Source organism: Saimiri boliviensis, chromosome 19, assembly GCF_048565385.1.
Source record: "Saimiri boliviensis isolate mSaiBol1 chromosome 19, mSaiBol1.pri, whole genome shotgun sequence".
NCBI classification, from domain to species: Eukaryota; Metazoa; Chordata; class Mammalia; order Primates; family Cebidae; genus Saimiri; species Saimiri boliviensis.
The window spans coordinates 35,679,458-35,699,182 of NC_133467.1; the positions used below are offsets into that span (position 1 = coordinate 35,679,458).

General features: G+C 55.0%; 1 protein-coding gene across 2 annotated transcripts; it reads right to left on the reverse strand.

Moving 5' to 3' along the window:
- Positions 1 to 223: 223 nt before the first annotated feature.
- On the reverse strand, positions 224 to 19,480 carry DCST1 (DC-STAMP domain containing 1). Of its 2 annotated transcripts, XM_003937770.4 has the most exons (16): positions 19,420 to 19,480; positions 18,986 to 19,111; positions 18,820 to 18,894; positions 12,491 to 12,619; positions 11,717 to 11,856; positions 10,726 to 10,942; positions 10,484 to 10,627; positions 9,496 to 9,617; positions 8,864 to 9,021; positions 5,669 to 5,768; positions 5,440 to 5,535; positions 5,174 to 5,300; positions 4,352 to 4,468; positions 3,783 to 3,925; positions 3,512 to 3,625; positions 224 to 522 (listed from the first exon to the last, which is right to left on the reverse strand). In XM_003937770.4, exons 1-16 carry the CDS (start codon positions 19,478 to 19,480, stop codon positions 271 to 273), a joined length of 2,121 nt encoding a protein of 706 aa, XP_003937819.3. In that variant the 3' UTR covers positions 224 to 270. The 2 variants fall into 2 exon arrangements, with proteins under 2 accessions (XP_003937819.3, XP_003937820.3); XM_003937771.4 differs by lacking the exon at positions 18,820 to 18,894.
- Between the last annotated feature and the right edge of the window lie 245 nt (positions 19,481 to 19,725).

The window sequence follows — 19,725 nt, forward strand, 5'->3', positions numbered from 1 at the left end:
CCCGCAAGTGCGCAGGGTGGAAGCCTGGGCCGAATCCGACCGGCTTGGGCGGCGCGCCTTCACCCTGCCCCGGTCCGGACCCCTCCGTGGCAGCTTCGCGGCCTCCCTGCCTCCTGTGCGCGGCCCGGCTCTGGGGAGGTCGGGCGGGCGGGCTCCCCCGACTGCCGGCGAGGCAGCGCGCGGCTCACCCCAGTCCCCGACCCACGTGAAGCGTACAGGGCATTTTATTAACGGGGAAGGACGGGGCGGGAGAGCGAGCAGGACGCCTCTTCACCCCGCGTAGGCAGTGTCGTCGTCGCTGTCACTAAAGGCGGAGGAGGAGAGCTCCTCGCGGGGCGTGCAGACCGGGCACCGCTGCCGCATGTCGTCCCAGCACGACCAGCAGTACACGGCCTCGCAGTCCAGCGTCGGGCACACGTAGGACTCGGGTGTCTCGGGCGCCTGGCATACCACGCAGCGCCGGCGCAGCCAGCGGCGCAGGAGCGGGCATCGGCGGTGCAGGATATCCGCCAGCGGATGGCGCTGTTGGGAGGTGGGCGTTAGCGCCAGCCGGGGAGCGAGGCGGGAAAGAAGGGCAACTTGGGGACAGCGTTTCCTGTCTGAAGTCGCCAGGCCTGATAATGCCCGCGTGTTGGAGGAGGCTGGGTTGGACAAAGGAAACCCTTGGAGGGCCAGGCAGGGTGCTATGGAAATGGGTCCTGAGAGTCTCCCTCCCCACCTCTGCTGGAGCATGGGAGGATGCACCCTCCACGCTCTCTGCGGGTGGGTATCAGCCACAACGCTCATTTGCACTTTCCCGTAAATCATCTTATTTGGTTCTCACTGCGAGGCTAAGACCTGAGCAGGCCAGATCGGCTATCACTGTTGCTATCCCCACTTTACAGATGGGAAAGGCGAAGTGACTCTCAAAGGCATTTTGATAGTAAACAATCCAACTTGGCCAGACCCCAGGGGCCCTGATTCCAGACCCCAAGCCTAGTTCACTATCCTCCCTGCCATCTCTCATGACATCCACACAATTGTCAGGGATTCTTCACAGGCCACCTTACTTGGGAAGCAGCCACTCTTTACCCAAGAAACTCCAGAGGCTCCGCTGCCTATCAGACAGGCAGAACTCCTGGGTTTGACCTTCAGAGCCTTCCATCGTCTGGTCCCTTTCTAGCCTCTTTCCCACTGTAGCCCTCCCTGAATGCTGTCACTTCTTGCCAGTTTCTCCCGAGACTAGCCCTGGGACTTGGCATTCCCTTTGGACTCTGAGTCTTCGCACGTTCTGCTTGGAATGACTGTCCTGCAGATTTCCATCTGTGCATTCACTTTCACTTTGCTTCACGACCCTGTCAAGGAATCCCAGCATGTTCTTTTTTGGTTTTTGTTTTTCCTTTTTTTTTTTTGAGACAGTTTCGTTCTTGTTGCCCAGGTTGGAGTATAATGGCACAATCTTGGCTCACTGCAACCTCTGCCTCCCGGGTTCAAGGGATTCTCCTACCTCAGCCTCCTGGGTAGCTGGTATTACAGGCACGTACCACCACACCTGGTTAATTTTGTATTTTTAGTAGAGACTGGGTTTCTCCGTGTTGGTCAGGCTGGTCTCGAACTCCCAACCTCAGGTGGTCCACCCACCTCAGCCTATCAAACTGCTGGGATTACAGGTGTGAGCCACCGTGTCCGGCCATTGTTTTTCATTTTTTCATGACACATTCATTTGGCCCCTATTGTATGTCATGAGAGCTTCCAAGCACTAGGGAAAAAGCTAAGCAAACACAATCTCACTTTTGTGAACTTTGTTAGGACTGTTTGAATAAGAATGGCTGCCACTTATTGTTTATAATGTCAAGTCCTGTACTAAGATACTGTGCATAAGTTATTTCAATTCTAAATTAGCTGGGCATGGTGCTGCACGCCTGTAATCCCAGTTACTGAGGAGGCTGAGGCACGAGAATCGGTTGAATGGGGGAGGTGGAGGTTGTAGTGAGCCAAGATTGCACCACTGCATTCCAGCCTAGGCGACAGAGCGACACTTATGTCCAAAAAAAAAAAAAAAAAATTAGTTCAATGATCATATGAGGCAGATACCGTTTTTATCACCATCTCTTGAGAAAACTGGTGCTTGGAGATGTGTCACTGCCCAGGGTCACACAGCGACAACATGCATGCATATGACCATGTGAATACAACTCATTTAATCTTTTTTTTTTGAGACTCTCACTGTGTAGTGAGATCTCGGCTCACTACGACCTTTGCCTCTGGGGCTCAAGCGATTCTCCTGCCTCAGCCTCCCAGATAGCTGGGACTCAAGGCGTGTGCCACCACACCCAGTTAATTTTTTGATATTTTTAGTAGAGACGGGGTTTCACCATGTTGCCCTGGTGGTCTCGAACTCCTGAGCTCAGCCGATTTACCTGCCTTGGACTCCCAAAGTGCTGGGATTACAGGCATGAGCCACCAAGACCAGCCAACTCATTTAATCCTCTCAACAACCAGATGGAGTAGTTAACCCCATTTTATGGAAGGCAAAAGACCAGGCACAGCAGTTAAGTCATGTGCTCAAGGTCACACACTTGTCATAGCGATGGGGGAAGGAGCCGGGCTTCACACTCAGGCCTTCTGGCACTGGAGTCCCACCCCTGACCCCCACTCTAGGCTGATCGCCAGTGAGCAGACCTTACAGATTGCGCCAATCTCACCATTCTTCAGCGGGAGAAACTGAGGCTCAATCAAGACCTTGGCAAGGAGACACAACTTAATGAGGTAGTGTGGACTGGAGTCTGCTTCTTCAGATTCCATATGCCTTACGTGAGGCTTCCTGACTCCCAGCCCACCTCCCCTCTGAGCTGCACTGAGCTGCTGGTCTGCAGCCCTCTGGTAGAACCTCTGGTTTTGCCTTGGGCCTCCTGTTTCTGTGCGGCCCTCTTGCTTTTCTATGAGCAGACTGTATCAAATCGGATTCTCCTTTTCTGTCTGCTTCCTAATGGTCTACTGAGTGTTTTAGGCTGGGCTGAATCCTGGGGTTCAGAAACAGGTACAGCCCTGACCTCAGGAGGTAGATGGCTGGGGCCCTCAGCATGTGTTGCATCACCAGAACTCACAAGGCATGGCCGGGTGCGATGGCTCATGCCTGTAATCCTAGCACTTTGGGAGGCTGAGGCGGGTGGATCACTTGAGATCAGGAGTTCGAGACCAGCCTGGCCAACATGGTGAAACCCCGTCTGTACTAAAAATACAAAAAAAATAGCTGGGTGTGGTGGCACTCACTTTCAATCCCAGCTGCCTGGGAGGCTGAGACAGGAGAATCTGGAGAGGCAGAGGTTGCAGTGAGCCGAGATCATGCCACTACGTTCCAGCCTGGGGGACACAGTGAGACTCTGTCTCAAAAAATAAAAAATAAGAACTCACCAGGCTCGAGTAGGCCTGCAACCATTGGTGGGTGCTGGGTGGACTGAAGGGAGCTGTCCCTGCCCCTCGGTACTTAGACCCAGCCTGGAGCTAGCAGCAGCAGCATGTCTGGACTTACAGGGGCCTTCTGCTGTCGTGCGCGCCTCAGGATGGCGGCCCTCCTGAGTTTGGTGAAGGCTGCTCTCTTCTTCAATAGCTCATTGTAAAGGAACAGGATCCGCTTCTTCTCTCGCTGGCGGCAGGGAGGGGGTCAGTGATAGTGACAGAGTGAGGAAGAAGGCATCCCCCAAAGATGGAGTTGGTCGAGAGCTGGGTGCAGGGTGTGGTGTGTGTATGAGGGTGTGTGTGCGCAGGTGTATAGGGGTGGACAGGTCTGGGGAAGAACAAACCTTGGGGAAGTAGAAGGCTGCGATGACCCTCCGGATCCGGTACCCAAAAGCCTGTAATAGGCTGAGCCACACCAGCAGGACAATCGGTAGCACAGCTCTCCAGTAGGCCCTGGCATCCAGGCCCACAGGCTGGGGCAGGCAGGCTAGGGGAGGGCAGGCCAGGGGTCTGGTCAGGGCCAGACCAGGGGCAGGGCAGCGCTGGGTTGGACTTCCCATCCCAGTGGGAGGTGCAGGCAGGGCTTCTGATCCCCTTGCTCTCCTCCGGCCTGCTCCTCACTGCAGAGCTGTCAGTATTGTAGCCACCGGGGCCGGTGTGGCACAGATCTTGCAGATTTCCATCTTGGCTGCACATTCTGTTGGACACTGCTGCTCTGGAGGACCGGCAAGACCCTGGCCTCCAGACTCCTCTGACCCCTTCTTCAAGCCTGCCCAGCTATGTTCCCCAGCGCAAGTGCACCAACCCTCATCTCTCCACACCCAAGGCCCAGGCCCCCAACTCTACCTTGGAGTCTTTTGACCCTTGCCCTACCACCATCAATTCTCTGATCCAAACTTTCAGCATGACTCACGCATGTTGTTTGATTCCATCACTGTCTCTGAGGAGGTATTCAGGGCCCCAATGGTTTTTCGAAGAAGCCGGGCTAGCATGGAGTCTCCGTCGACCTTCACCTCCAACTTATGACTGCCTGCGGCCAGGAGGGCAGGTGGGGAAGTCAGGAAAGTGTTAAGGGGGTGGGGCAGGATGTGGGGTGGATATCCGGGAGAGGTCAAGGCACAGAAAATCCTTCTCAGCTGCGTGGGCCTTTCCATCACCTTTCTGAATCCTAACCCCTCCCTGCTCCCTGTTGTAAGTATAAAGGGGTAACTGAGCCCCCGTCCCCTACTGTGAAAGCTGTCATGTTGCGGGGCTGAGATTTGACCTTGAGGAGGACAAGGAGGGACTGAGTCACAGAAAGCAGAGAAGAGGCAGAAGGACTGCCAGGCATGGTGGTGGGGCATGCCTGTAATCCCAGCACTTTGGGAGGCCGAGATGGGTGGATCACTTGAGATCGGGAGTTCGAGACCAGTCTGGCCAACAGGGTGAGACTGTCTCTACTAAAAATACAAACATTCGCTGGGCTTGGTTGCTCCCACCTGTAATCTCGGCTACCCTAGAGGCTGGGGCAGGAGAATTGCCTGAAGCCGGGAGGTGGAGGTTTCAGTGAGCCGAGATCATGCCATGGCATTCCTCCAGCCTGGGACAGAGCCAGACAAAAAAAAAGAAAAAAAAAAAAAAAAAGGCAGAAGGATGAGGCACAGTTGGAAGAACTTGGGTGGGGCGCCTGTGCAGGCGTGGGAATTCCCCAGAGGTTGTCTCTTGGGCCTGGAATGTGGCTGGGGGATGGGCTCACTGCGGAAGGAGTACTGCAGGAAGGAGTGGTGGCGGATGGTGTCAAAGATGGAGTAGAGAGCCCAGTCCAAGCCACACAGCAGCACCAGCAGCAGCAGAATGGGTAGTGCCTCCAGGAGCTCCCTCACCTGGCCAAGGAGCAGGATGGGCAGAGCTGGGCAGCACCGCCTGCCCGGGCACGGAGCACTCTCTGGGGCCTTTTACCCTCCACCCTCATCTTCAGGCCTGCCTTTGCACCCAGGAGCCCGCTCCCCACGCTGTCCTCACCACGTTGCTCACTTCTGAAGCCTGGATGGTGAGCTTGCAGGGGAAGATGAAGGTTTTCTCCTCAGCTTTGCGGAGTGGCAGCAGAGTCCGTTTGCCCTAGAAAACAAATGTCCGCACGGTTAGGAAGCCCAAAGGCCCTCTGCCCTTTCCCCTCTGCCTTCCTGGGGCATGAAGCCCACACAGGGCACACAGCAGCCAGGCATCCCCGGGCAGAGCCGCGCCCACTCACCAGCTTCTTCCTGCGGTCATCGATCTGGCAGAAGTAGGTGCTGATGTAGACGTTGTCAAAGCGAATGTCATGGTTATAGCTGTCCGTGTAGGAGAAAGACCTGTGGGTGTATGGACAGGGATGTCGCCGTCTCCTCCAGGTTCTCCTCATCCATCCTCAACCATGGGCTTCCTTGAGGCACAGTCATTCAACCAACCAGCCCGCATTCATTGAGCACCATCTATGTCCTAGGCACTGCTAGGCGATGGTGGTAACAAGGAAAAGGCTCTGCCTTCCGGTTGTGTAGAGGAAGAGATCCCGCTACACAATGGGTGAGACAGCAGAAGTGAGTCGAGGATGAGGCTGGAGCTCAGAGGAGGGCATGGCCATCTGGGAGGGAGTTGCATGTGTGCATCCGAGACAGGGACAGGCATGCATCTTGCAGGATGAATATCGAGCGGACACACAGGACCGGAAACTCCTCGAGGTTGCGGGAATCACCTACTCCACTGTGTCTCACATTCAGCTCTCAAGTTCCTGCCTCTTGGCTTTGCCTGTAGCACATCTCCTGGGGGTTACCTCAAGCAAAACTCATCCCAAATCACCATCTGCCTCCTCCCCAACACACCCTGGCCCTCCGTGGCTACTCTTGAGCACGGCGCTGGTGTGTGTGTGTGTGTGCCTGTGCATGGGTGCATGCCTGCATATATGGCTATCCCCCATGTGGTGCCCAAATCCCCACATAGGGCTTCAGTTTGCTAAGGAAAAAATGTTAATCATTGCAAATGTGTTTAAAACTGCAAAAGTACATTAAATAAACGCTGCAAAGCGTGAAACATTAGTTTCAATGCTATTGCTTCTGGGGCCCTGGAAAAATCCACGTCTGCCTTTAAGATAAAACGACCTGGCCAGGCGCGGTGGCTCAAGCCTGTAATCCCAGCACTTTGGGAGGCCGAGGCGGGTGGATCATGAGGTCAAGAGATCGAGACCATCCTGGTCAACATGGTGAAACCCCGTCTCTACTAAAAATCCAAAAAAAAAATTAGCTGGGCATGGTGGCGCGTGCCTGTAATCCCAGCTACTCAGGAGACTGAGGCAGGAGAATTGCCTGAACCCAGGAGGCGGAGGTTGCGGTGAGCCGAGATCGCGCCATTGCACTCCAGCCTGGGTAACAAGAGCGAAACTCCGTCTCAAAAAAAAAAAAAAGATAAAAACGACAGTGTAAGTGCAAAAACATACTGTCAGCGCCCTCTTGTGGAGAGGCCCATAGGCGGTGCCTGGGCTTCCTGAGCCAGGGACTGCCCTCCTGCCAGCTGTCCTTTTAGTGTGTGACCTCACCCTGCTTGAAAGCCTGGAAGTAGCTTTTGACTCTGTGCCTCCTTCCTTCCCCCTACAAGCTGGCTCTGAGCCTTCCCCCACCTCTCCCCTTCCCCCACCTCTCCCCTCCCCCATCTCTCCCCTTCCCCCTCCATCGCAAGCCATCTTCCTACCATGCTCTACCCTGGCCAGGCTCCCTAACCTCCGACCCAGCCTGAACTCCCTGCCTCCAGCCTGCCTGAGGCCATTGTGCCGCCACCACCACCAATTCCAGATCTTCCTGCAGGGCTTTCCAGACTGTTCTGGTAATGCCCACTTCAGTCCACCAGGCCAGCCTCTGCCCTGTGTACCCCATGGATACCAGGAGCCTTACCCTGCTTTCCTTGATGTTTGCTCCCCATCTGCAGCCATTTGGAGCCAAGTTATGGCCCTTCTAGGGGCACCTTCTCAGCTCTCACACACGTCCCAAAAGCCAATTCATAGAATGGCCCTTGAACCATCTCTGTCTGTGGTTGTCTCAATCATCCCAACTAGGCCATTCGCTTTTTTTTTTTTTTTTTGCTTTCTTTTCTGTTTTCTGTTTGTTTGTTTGTTTGTTTGTTTTGTTTTGCTTTGTTTTTTTGTTTTTTTTGAGACGGAGTTTCACTCTTGTTACCCAGGCTGGAGTGCAATGGCACAATCTCGGCTCACCGCAACCTCCGCCTCCTGGGCTCAGGCAATTCTCCTGCCTCAGCCTCCTAAGTAGCTGAGATTACAGGCACGCGCCACCACACCCAGCTAGTTTTTTGTATTTTTAGTAGAGACGGGGTTTCACCATGTTGACCAGGATGGTCTCGATCTCTCGACCTCGTGATCCACCCGCCTCGGCCTCCCAAAGTGCTGGGATTACAGGCTTGAGCCACCGCGCCCGGCCTGTTTTGTTTTTTTAAACAAGCTCTCACTCTGACAACCAGGCTGGAATGCAGAATGCAGTGGCATGATCACAGCTCACTGCAGCCTTGCCCTCTCAGTAATCCTCCTGCCTCAGCCTCCCACGTAGCTGGGACTACAGGCACATGCTCATTTTGTTCATTTTTTGTAGAGACGAGGTCTCACTGTGTTGCCCAGGCTGGTCTCAAACGCCTCAACTCAAGCTGTCCTCCCACCTTGGCCTCTCAAAATGCTGGGATTACAGGCGTGAGCAGCAACGGTGCCCAGCAATCATGAGCTTACTGAGGGCAGGATAGAGCGCCATCTTTGTCCTCCCACGGAGCCCTAGGTATACACATAACCACTCACTTGCGGTCACTGTAGGTCCTCACACAGGGGCAGACAGCAACAGCCCTGTGGCAGCCCTCACCCAGGCCCTGCCCATCTCAGGTGTTTGGGAGTGGAGATGGGAAAGAGAGGGTCCAGAGGCCAACAAGGGGAGCCAGAGCAGAGCGAGGTGCAGGACAGCCCAGCTGGACACCGGGCTGGGTGGGGTTGAGGACTTTGTTCTAAATGGAGGGAAAGTCACTGCCAACGCAGCAGGCAGGAAGAAATGAAAGCAAAATGGAAAGATAAAAATGGCACAAAGTCACAGCCAAGGGGAATATGAAGGGCAAGAAAAAAAAATCAAAAGTCAAAGCTAAATGTAAAGAAAAAAAATCAGTGTTGGGATAAAGGCTGGAAGGAGGTGGATGAATGAAGCTGGCTGCCCTTTTAAGGCAGGGGGAAGGTGGGTAATGTTCTTCTGACAAAACGTCCACATTCCCTTTAACTTTGTGTAAACAAACTCAAGAAAAAGTCGAAGTTAAAGATAACATTCAGATTCAGAGGTGGGGTTGGGGGCTATGGTTCCAGCCTTACAGCCTCGCTCAGGGCAGGGCTCCGGTCCGGGGCAGAGGAGGGGCTGCTGGGGTGGGGCCCGGGGCTTACGCGTGCAGGACCAGCAGGAAGGTGCAGGAGAGCAGCACGTGCAGCAGCCCCAGGGCCCACTCCAGCCGGGCCTCCTGGCGGTGCACGTAGTCCCGAACCTCGGTGCTCACGTGCTCCCAGCTCGTGTTGAGGCCCAGCACTCCAGCCTGCCTCTCTTCCTGGTGGAGGGCACACGAGCAGACTCAGCCTGCGGCCACCTCACCACACCCAGGTCCCGCCTCCTTGTGACACCCCAGCTTGTCTCCCCAGGGCCTCCCAGGACCTCCAGCAGTTGTCACTTCCTTCTGCTCAGCACCCTCTGGCCACAGTCTCGCTCCCCTGCACCTACGTCAGCTATCATCATCTCATATCTGGCTGATGGTCCCTCCCCAGGCCAAGTCCACGAAAACCACAGGTTTGGCACTGTCCCCTCCCCACCAGCTTGTCCCTCCCCTGCCCATCTCAGGTGTTCCGGGGTAGAGATGGGACATAGGGACCCCCCCCAACACCAGTGACATTCCCCTGCTTGTCGCCCCCCCACCCCGGTCACCTCTTTCCCGTGCCCTATCACTTGTCCTTCCTCTAGCCCTATTCCTAATGCCCTCCTCCCACTCCCTATCTACCCCCCACTGACCCTCGACCTTGCCTCCTACCTTGAGATCAATATTGGCTGAAAATTCCCCATCCAGGCCATGAATAGACTGGTTGAGGGAGTCATAGGTCTGCCCAAAGTTGCCTTCCACTGGGATGCGATTTCGGCACCAAACCTCCATCACTGGCGGACAGTGCGCGGGGTCAGGGGCCTGCCCGGTGCAGCCCGGCTGGCCTGCCTGTCCTCCTGTGGTCCTCCTCTTCCTCCTTTTCTGTCTCTGCCCAGGGCTTGCTACCACACCAACACCACGTCTTCCCCTCTCCGCTCTCTTTGGATCCTGCGCTCCAGGAGCCAGGCCTGAGTTCTCCTATTTTCTTCACCTGTCCTCAGCCATAATAAACCTCGGCAAGGAGAGCTGGCGTTTACAGAGCAGCTCTGTGAGCCAACTCTGCCACCGCCTTCACATACGTCAGCCCCGTAAATCCTCAAAAGCCCTTGATGCGGCCGGGCGCGGTGGCTCAAGCCTGTAATCCCAGCACTTTGGGAGGCCGAGGCGGGTGGATCACGAGGTCGAGAGATCGAGACCATCCTGGTCAACATGGTGAAACCCCGTCTCTACTAAAAAATTAGCTGGGCATGGTGGCGCGTGCCTGTAATCCCAGCTACTCAGGAGGCTGAGGCAGGAGAATTGCCTGAACCCAGGAGGCGGAGGTTGCGGTGAGCCGAGATCGCGCCATTGCACTCCAGCCTGGGTAACAAGAGCGAAACTCCGTCTCAAAAAAAAAAAAAAAAAAAAAAAAAAAAGCCCTAAAGCAAGTACTGCTGTTATGACGCCCATCTTTCAGATGAAGACACACAGCTCAGAGCTTTGCTGTAACTTACCCTGGGTCACAGAGCCCATCAGCAGATGGACCGGGCTCTGAGGATGCTGTGGCCTCACAGCCGAAACCCTCCCTACCTGTTGCTTTCCTGCCTGTCACCTACCAGTGGGTCCCCAGGACTCAGCTCCCTACCCCTGATGCTCCCCACCCCCTTGCCACCTTACAGACCCTTGGCAATGCCACAGAAGAACTTGAACTTCATAGGCAGGCAGAGCAGGTGGGTGAGGAGCGGGACCCAGATGTGCTCCATGCACTGTTCATGCTTGCGGTCAAACCAACCATGGCAGCTGAGTATGGCCTGGTTCACCACATCTGCAGGGAGGAGCAGGGGGCTAAGGTACCCACAGCCTGATCCCCAACGCTGGCCCCACATCCCGCCCCACCCTCCCCTCCCCAGGGGTACCCCTCACAGGAGCAGCGAAGCTTGGTCTTCAGCTCATACATCTTCTGTGTTGACAGGTGGAGTCTGGAGGCTGGGGCGTGGCGGGCCTCCCTGCCCTGGGCTGTCTGTCCTGAGCCCACAGCCTCCTCAGGCGTGTAGCCTGTCTCGCTATTCACCTGGTCATCCAAGTCCTTGAATGTGGTGGAGATGTTCTGAGTCTCTGCTCTCAGCAATTCTTTGCTGCTCTGGGATTGGAGGTGGCGGGAGGAAAGGGTGAGGGCTGAGGCTTTAGAGCTTCTGCTGCCTGAGGGCCTGTCCCCCGCCAGTAGCCCAGCTTTGGGCTCTCAATCCAGGCCTTCAGGGAATCTAGGCCCTGAGACACAGCCTCTGACTTCAAATTCCCGGCTGCCCATTGCCCTCGGGAGCCCTGCTCTCCCCAGCTGCCTGGTCTGATGCCACAGGTCCTGGCCCCGGGTACCTCCCAGACTCCCAGCTCCTCCTCGGTCTTCCCATCCCAGACCCTTCCTGGTCAGTGGTTCCCCACGCCCTTAGACCTCACCCTTCACCACTGATCTTTGAGATCATTATGCCATCTGAATACCTCCAACTTCCAAACCCCTCAGCCCCCATTTCTCCAACTCTCCAGCTCCCCTAATTCTCCCAAACCCTCAATCTCCAGCCCTCCAATACCCAATTCTCGAATCCTCTTGTCCTCAAAACTTCTGAGCTACTCAAGGCCAAGGCCCCCAAATTTCACAGATATTCTAGTTCAGCTGTCCAGAGTGCTGACCACTCAGGTATTTGGAAATGTGTTCAGAGCCCGTCCCAGTGGCTCAGGGGCTCTCCTGGCATTTAATGTCCCAGGACCGGGGCACATTCTGCAATGCTTGGGAATAGTTCTGCAAAAAACGCCGGTAGTATCCACATTGGGAAACTGTAAATCCAGGTGACAACTCCTAGCTCAAGTTAACTCGGCCCCGGGGAACCCCCCAGGCCCTGAGCCTGTGCAGATTCCTGACCAGCAGGTCCTTGAACACGGCCCGTAGGGGGGCTGTGGAGATTCGCCAAGCTGCTCGGGTGTTGTTGATCTGCAGCTCCACGGTGCAACCCAGCGATGCGATCACGTCGTTGAGATTGTGCCGGAGATTGGCTACTGGCCCTGTAGAAAGAGGCCCCGGTGGGTCACCTCCCTACTCCCTATAGAACCGGCACTTCCTCAAACCCACTCAGCTCCCCTCTGCATGTGCTGCTCATCTACAGTGGTGGGGCTGAGAAGCCACGAGAGACCATCTTGTTCACTCTTGATATTTTCACTCATTTTTTTTTTGAGATGGAATCTCGCTCTGTCCCCCTGGCTGAGTGCAATGGTGTAATCTCAGCTAACTGCAGCCTCTGCCTTCTGGGATCAAGCGATTCTCCTACCTCAGCGTCCCAAATAGCTGGGACTGTAGGTGTGCACTACCATGCCTGGCTAATTTTTGCATTTTTAGTAGAGATGGGGTTTCACCATGTTGGCCAGGCTGGTCTTGAACTCCTGATCTCAGGTGACCCACCCACGTCGGCCTCCCAAAGTGTTGAGATTACGGGCGTGAGCCACTGTGCCTGGCCAATTTTTTCACTCTTATAAACTAAGAAGGCCAAGATATGGGGAGGAGCTCCCTCAGGCACACACCGCCAGATGGAGCAGCTGGGATGACACCCCTGCCTTTTCTCCTTCACCCGGCCTGGCACCCATTGGATGGCCCACCCAGGGTCACTACTTCAGGGTCACTCACCCACCTCCACATACTTACCCATATAGATGGCAGCCAAGGCGTATCCCAAGACAAAGAGCCTGCCTTCCTTGCCCAGCATCTTGGGTACTAGCAGGAGGCTGGCACAGCGGACATGAGGGGAGGTCCCCCAGCCCATGGCCCCCAAGCCTGTCAGGAGAGCCCAGGAGATGGTAAGTTGAAGTGAGGAAACTGCCTCACCACCTCATGTTTACCAAAGCACCCACCTGCAACGCCGCGTTCTGGAACCCCCACCATCCTGCCCTTGTCCCCATTTCCACTGACTCTTTGATAGACCTGGTGAGCCACTCACTCCTTCATTCAGTGGCCACTTACAGAGTTCAACTGTATGCCGGTCTCTGGAGGGGCGTGGAGGGATGGCTAGAACTTAAAAAGCTACCAGTGACTGGCTGTGTGCATGTGTGTGTTAGGAAAGGGAGCCAGGGTTTCCCTGGCTACAGTCACACTGACCCTAGGCACTGAGGGAGTAGAGAGAATAAGGGAAAAAGTCTGGGAACAAGCTCGCAGGCTCAGAGTGGTCAGAAGAGAGATCAGAGCCCACCTCAGTATTCCCAGTGCTCAGACACCTACAGCACTCACTGTCCCTGCCTCTAATTTTAGCCCTTGGTCATGTACCGCCGGTATGTTTTAGCAGTTTCGCATGTGTCTCCCTGTGGTCTCCGCAAGGAGACAGTGAGCTCCTGGAAGCTCATAATCCAGAGAGAGAGACAGATGAGTAAACAAATGACTGCAACACGATGTGCTAAGTGCACAAGGGAGGTGCTTATAGAGTGCTGTGGGAGCCAAGGAGGGAGTGGGAATTTCTGCAGGGAGGGGTGGGGCTGGGCTGAGAAGGCTGGACAAAGAGACGATGTGTCATCTGGGCCTGGACGGTGAGTAAGTGTCCTCAGGAGGTGCAGATGGCATTCCTGGCCAAAGGAACAGTGTAAGTGGTCCGGGGAGCTAGAAGACTCCTGTGTTGATGGACTGTTCAACCAATGATCGTCAGAGCAAATCCCAAATCCTTACGCTTCCTCCATCGGCACTGTCCTGGTAGAGTCCCCATCATCTCTTACTGGGGTGATAACCTAACGAGTCTCTCATGTCCTCTCTTGCTACCTTACACTTCAGTTTTCACAAGGCAGCCAGAGTGATCTTGCAAAAGCATAAATCGGATTTTGTCCCTTCCCTGCTTCAAACCATTTGGTGGCTTTCTACCACATTTGGCAGAAAATCCAAACTCCCTAACATGGTCTACCCACCTCGTGAGCTGGCCCCTGCCTGCCTTCTGATCTCACGCTGCGCAGCCCTTCGCCTACCACGTCTACCCACACAGACCTCGCTGCTGCTCCTTGGACAAGCCAAGTTCATGCCTTCTCTCTGGTCTTTGCCCCAGCTGTTCCCCCTGCCAGGGGCACTCCTCCCCCTGTTCTTCACATGGCTGGCTCCACCTAGTCATACAGGTTTGTGGCAAACCCTGTCGGGTGACACCCCGCAGTTTTTTTCTGCCTTCTTCCTTGCTAACACAACTTGGGTTTTTTTCAAGGGCAATAGCCTGGCCCTGCCCCAGCCCCTGAGGGGTAAATCTGGATCTGTCTAAACCAATCATGGTAGAACAGGACATTGAAAGGGACTGGTTCTGTGGTCTTGGCCTTCTGGCCAAAGACTTGAGCTGAAGCCCATAGGTGACAAATAGTTGCCCTGCATTCTAATGAGGGCCATAGAGCTAGCTGCAGGTGTCTTCTCTGGGCCCACCAAAAGAGCCAAACTCGACTCTCACTCCTCCATTCCACCCTGTCTATATTAAAAAACAAACAAACAAACAAAACACAGCAATATGGGCTGGGTATGTGGCTCACGTCTGTAATCCCAGCACTTTGGGAGGCCAAGGCAGATTGCTTGAGGTCAGGAGTTCAAGACCAGCCTGGCCAACATGGCAAAACCCTGTCTCAACTAAAAATACAAAAATTAGCCAGGCATGGTGGCAGGCACCTGTAGTCCCACTACTCAGGAGGTTGAGACAGGAGAATTGCTTGAACCTGGGAGGCGAAGTTTGCAGTGAGCCGAGATCGTGCCACTGCCCTCCAACCTAGGCAGCAGAGCAAGACTCCGTCTCGAAAAAAAAAAAAAAAAAAGATCAGCAATGTGGATTTTCTGGAAGTGGAGAAAAGTGGTTGGAATGGGCAGCAGAGAGGGAGAGTCTGTGGAGCGGATGCGTGTCACATGTCAAGTGAGAGACTCCAGGAGTCAAGACAGTGCAGGAACTGGCGCTGCAGGAAGGGGAACCTGCATCGTCTCTCCTAGACTGGACTCCTGCTGAGCGGCAGAACCTCCTGAGGTCACTTTAGGGCTGCCACTGGAGCACAGAGTGGAGGGAAAGCTCCTGGGAGAGCACAGCCTCTGTAAGGCTGCGGTAAGACCTCCCCTGGACAATGGGGGCACACAAGCATGGAGACTGGTACCTGCTTCTCATCAGGAGGAGAAGGGCAGCCATCAGGTGCCCTACTTTCTCTGCCTGGCAGGGCATGGACGTGTGCACTCCCAGCCTGCTGGAGGGAGGGATCTAAAAAGCGAGAGGCTACGGGTGGCCCCTGAGGGGGTCTTCACTTGAGGTCAGCCAAAAAGAACTGCCCTCTGCAGGAAACTGGTCATTGCCGAGGTCCACACACAGCCGCCAAGGGGACAGTAATCAGGCCCACTGGGACAGTCAGGGTGTGAGCGCCTGCTGCATACAGGCACCCTCAGTGTTGACCCTTTTCCTCTAATTCTTCTAATCTCCCTTCTGACATCAGAAGAACCAGAAAGGGAAGGAAGTGGAGGAAAAAAGGGAAAGAGCAGGCCACGCCCCTTCTCCACCGCAGGACCCCACGCCAGGGAGCAGGCCACGCCCCTTCTCCACCGCAGGACCCCACGCCAGGGAGCAGGCCACGCCCCTTCTCCACCGCAGGACCCCACGCCAGGGAGCAGGCCACGCCCCTTCTCCACCGCAGGACCCCACGCCAGGGAGCAGGACACGCCCCTTCTCCACCGCAGGACCCCATGCCAGGGAGCAGGCCACATCCCTTCTCCACCGCAGGACCCCATGCCACGGAGCAGGACATGTCCCTTCTCCACCGCAGGACCCCACGCCAGGGAGCAAGACGCACACCTTCTCCACTGCAGGACCCCATGCCAGGGAGCAGGACACGTCCCTTCTCCACTGCAGGACCCCATGCTAGGGAGCAGGACGCGTCTCTTCTCCACTGCAGGATCCCATACCAGGGAGCAAGACACACCCCTTCTCCACCGTAGGACCCCATGCCAGGGAGCAAGACACACCTCTTCTCCACTGCAGGACCCCCTTCTCCACTTCAGGACCCCGTGCCAGGGAACAGGCCACGCCCCTTCTCCACCACAGGACCCCATGCCAGGGAGCAAGACACACCCCTTCTCCACCACAGGACCCCGTGCCAGGGAACAGGCCACGCCCCTTCTCCACCACAGGACCCCATGCCAGGGAGCAAGACACATCCTTTCTCCACCACAGGATCCCATGCCCAGGAGCAGGCCACGCCCCTTCTCCACCACAGGACCCCATGCCAGGGAGCAGGCCACGCCCCTTCTCCACCACAGGATCCCATGCCAGGAGCAGGCCACGCCCCTTCTCCACCACAGGATCCCATGCCCAGGAGCAGGCCTGAGCTGGGGGCTAAGGGGAGGGGAGGGCAAGATGAGGAGGGAAGATGCTTGCAGATGGATGTGAGGTTGAAAGTGTGATGTAGGCCGGACGCGGTGGCTCAAGCCTGTAATCCCAGCACTTTGGTAGGCCGAGGCAGGTGGATCACGAGGTCGAGAGATCGAGACCATCCTGGTCAACATGGTGAAACCCCGTCTCTACCAAAAATACAAAAAAAAAATTAGCTGGGCATGGTGGCACGTGCCTGTAATCCCAGCTACTCAGGAGGCTGAGGCAGGAGAATTGCCTGAACCCAGGAGGCGGAGGTTGCGGTGAGCCGAGATCGCGCCATTGCACTCCAGCCTGGGTAACAACAGCGAAACTCTGTCTCAAAAAAAAAAAAAAAAAAGTGTGCTGTAGAGTGGACTGGACCTCTTAACTCCTAAACGTAAGTCTTAATTACTGAAGTAGGGATAGGTCTTCTAAAGAAATATAACCAGAAATCTAAGGGTCTGTGCAAAAGGTTATCAATGAAAAAAAAAAAAATGTTTGAATGCAGTGGGTCAGAGAAAAGCAGTCTTCTGTTGGTATCCAGCAGGATGAATTCAATAAACAGGCGATGAAATGCTAATTCCATTTCCCTTGACTGGGATAGGTTCCGGAAAGGGCATGTGTTGCACGCAGTTCTGACCGGCGATGTGAGGAAGTCTACTGTGGGGATTACAGGCAAGTTTCCCTTGTTCCTTAAAAGGGACATGAGGAAAGGATGTTTCTTCCTCTTTTCTTTTCTTTTTTGAGACAGAGTCTCACTGCGTCACCCAGGACATTTTCCTTTTCCCCTGGCCTGCAATCACACAGCCTAAGACAATGAAGTTGGGCCTGGGATTGAACTTATTCTTTTTTTTTTTTTTTTTTTTTTGAGACAGAGTCTTGCTCTTGTCACCCAGGCTCTGGAGTGCAGTGGTGCGATCTCCACTCACTGCAACCTCTGCCTCCTGGGTTCAAGCGATCCTCCTGCCTCAGCCTCCCAAGAAGCTGGGACTACAGGCGTGCACCACCATGCCTGACTAAGTTTTGTATTTTTAGTGGAGACAGGATTTCACCATGTTGGCCAGGCTGGTCTTGAACTTCTGACCGCAAGTGATCTGCCCGCCTCGGCCTCCCAAAGTGCTGGGATTACAGGCATGAGCCATAGTGCCTGGCCTGTTTCTTCCTCTTTTTTTCTGAGCTTTGACACTGTTCTATGAAGATGTGATGTCGGAGTTGCTACAGCTATCTTGTGACCTGAAGAGGAGTGGTCAATAGGCTGAAGATGGCAGAGAAAAGGCGGAAGGAACCTGAGTCCCTCTTGAGGCTACTGAGCTGTTAAAATCCTGAGCCCGGTAGCCCACACCTGTAATCCCAGCACTTTGGGAGGCTGAGGTGGGCAGATCACCTGAAGTCAGGAGTTCAAAATCAGCCTGGCCAACAAAGTAAAACCCCGTCTCTACTAAAAATTAAAAAATTAGCTGGTTACGGTGGCAGATGCCTGTAACCTCAGGTACTCGCAAGGCTGAGGCAGGATAATCATTTGAACCCAGGAGGTAGAGGTTGCAGTGAGCCCAGATCGTGCCACTGCCTGGGAGACAGAGTGAGCCTCTGTCTCAAAAAAAAAAAAAAAAAAAAAAGCCTGGGCGCGGTGGCTCATGCCTGTAATCCCAGCACCTTGGGAGGCCGAGGTGGTGGGTGGATCACCTGAGGTCAGGAGTTCGAGACCTGCCTGGTCAATGTACTGAAACCTCGTTTCTACTAAAATTACAAAAATTAGCTGGGTGTGGTGGTGGGCACCTGTAATTTCAACCGCTTGGGAGGCTGAGGCAGAAGAATGACTTGAACTCGGGAGGTGGAGGTTGCAGTGAGCTGAGGTCAAGCCACTGCACTCCAGCCTGGCGACAGAATAAGACTCCATCTCAGGCCGGGCGCGGTGGCTCATGCCTATAATCCCAGAACTTTGGGAGGCTGAGACGGGTGGATCACGAGGTCAAGAGGTCGAGACCATCCTGGTCAACATGGTGAAACCCCGTCTCTACTAAAAATACAAAAAATTAGCTGGGCATGGTGGGGCGTGCCTGTAATCCCAGCTACTTGGGAGGCTGAGGCAGGAGAATTGCCTGAACCCAGGAGGCAGAGGTTGCGGTGAGCCGAGATCGCGCCATTGCACTCCAGCCTGGGTAACAAGAGCGAAACTCAGTCTCAAAAAAAAAAAAAAAAAAAAGACTCCATCTCAAAACAAAAGGGCTGGGTGCTTATTATTCTTGTTCACTGCTAAATCCTCAGCAGATTCTCAGTAAGTGCTGGATGGATGAAAGAATGAATGAATTAATGAATGAATTGAATTTCTTAGGAGGATCAGAACACGAGGTCTGACAGGTCAGTAGAGATGAGGGTTGTGAAGGGAAATGGGGTTGGACTATATTACATGGGTGATGGGGAGTCCCTCGGAATGAAGAGACTCCCTCAGAGCAGGGACTGTGTCTTCCTTCTTAAATTGGGGGCCTCTTCCCTCTTGACCTCCTCCTAAAGCCCAGGAGGAGGCTGAAGCCACAGGGGCTGCATGGGTACAGAAGAAACAAGCCCCGACTCCTTCCTGGGCCTGTAGGACAGAGCTGTGTTCCACAGGCCGCTTGAGTATCCCTGGCCTTTGCCCAGCACTAACCCACCAAGCTGTACAAAAACATCATCTTCTGCTCTTCATAGATGTTCATGGGGTTCACCAGGAGCTGAAAGAGACCTAAGGGCACAAGGTCAAGCCAAAGGCCAAAAGATGGGTCCTAGCCCTGATCCAGCCTCTGCCCACCCTGACTTTCTGCTTCCACACTCACCTATGGCCAAGAGGCCCCCAGCGCCTGCCCCTAGCAGGAAAGCAGTGACAGGAAACTCGCCCGGCTGGCGCCACAGGAACCGGCTGCAGGAGACTGGCAGCCCCCAGCTCAGGAGCCTCTGCACCGCTGAGAGGGGCACAGGGTAGCTCAACAGCCCACTCTCCCACCCGGGATGGGCTCATGGGGACTCGGGGATTGCAGGTGGATAGAGGCTGGGGGAAGCTGGCAGGTGGCAGTAGGAACTTGGAGGACCCTGCAGGAGGCTGAGGGAGGGGTGTAAGGGATAGAAGAGGAAAGGGCTGGGCTGGGGGGCAGGGGGCACTAGACCTGAGAGGTGGGGGCTGGACACTGAGCTGGGACAGTGTACGGGATGCCAGGAGAGCTGGGATGAGAGTGGAGGCCGAGGGAGGCCGGGTCTCTGCTGAGTGACTCACTGGTATGAGGCTGTTTTCTTCTTCGTCCTCTTGCCCCATTCTCATGATGTGGAGTGTCCATGAGTCAGTTCTGGGGAAGCGCTGCTCATCCCAGAAGTCGCCTTAAGGATCTCCTTGGACGCAAGGTTCTGATGAGAGAAGAGGTGGCCGCCCGTCTCTTCTCCTCAGAGGAAGCCTAGGCCTGAGCTCTGGGCCTTGGAATCCTGCCGCTCTGCTCCGAGAAGTGGGGAAGGAGATGAGACACCTCCCTAACCCCACTCCAGTCCTCGGAACTGGGTCAGGGATTCCAAGACACCCGCAGTGAAA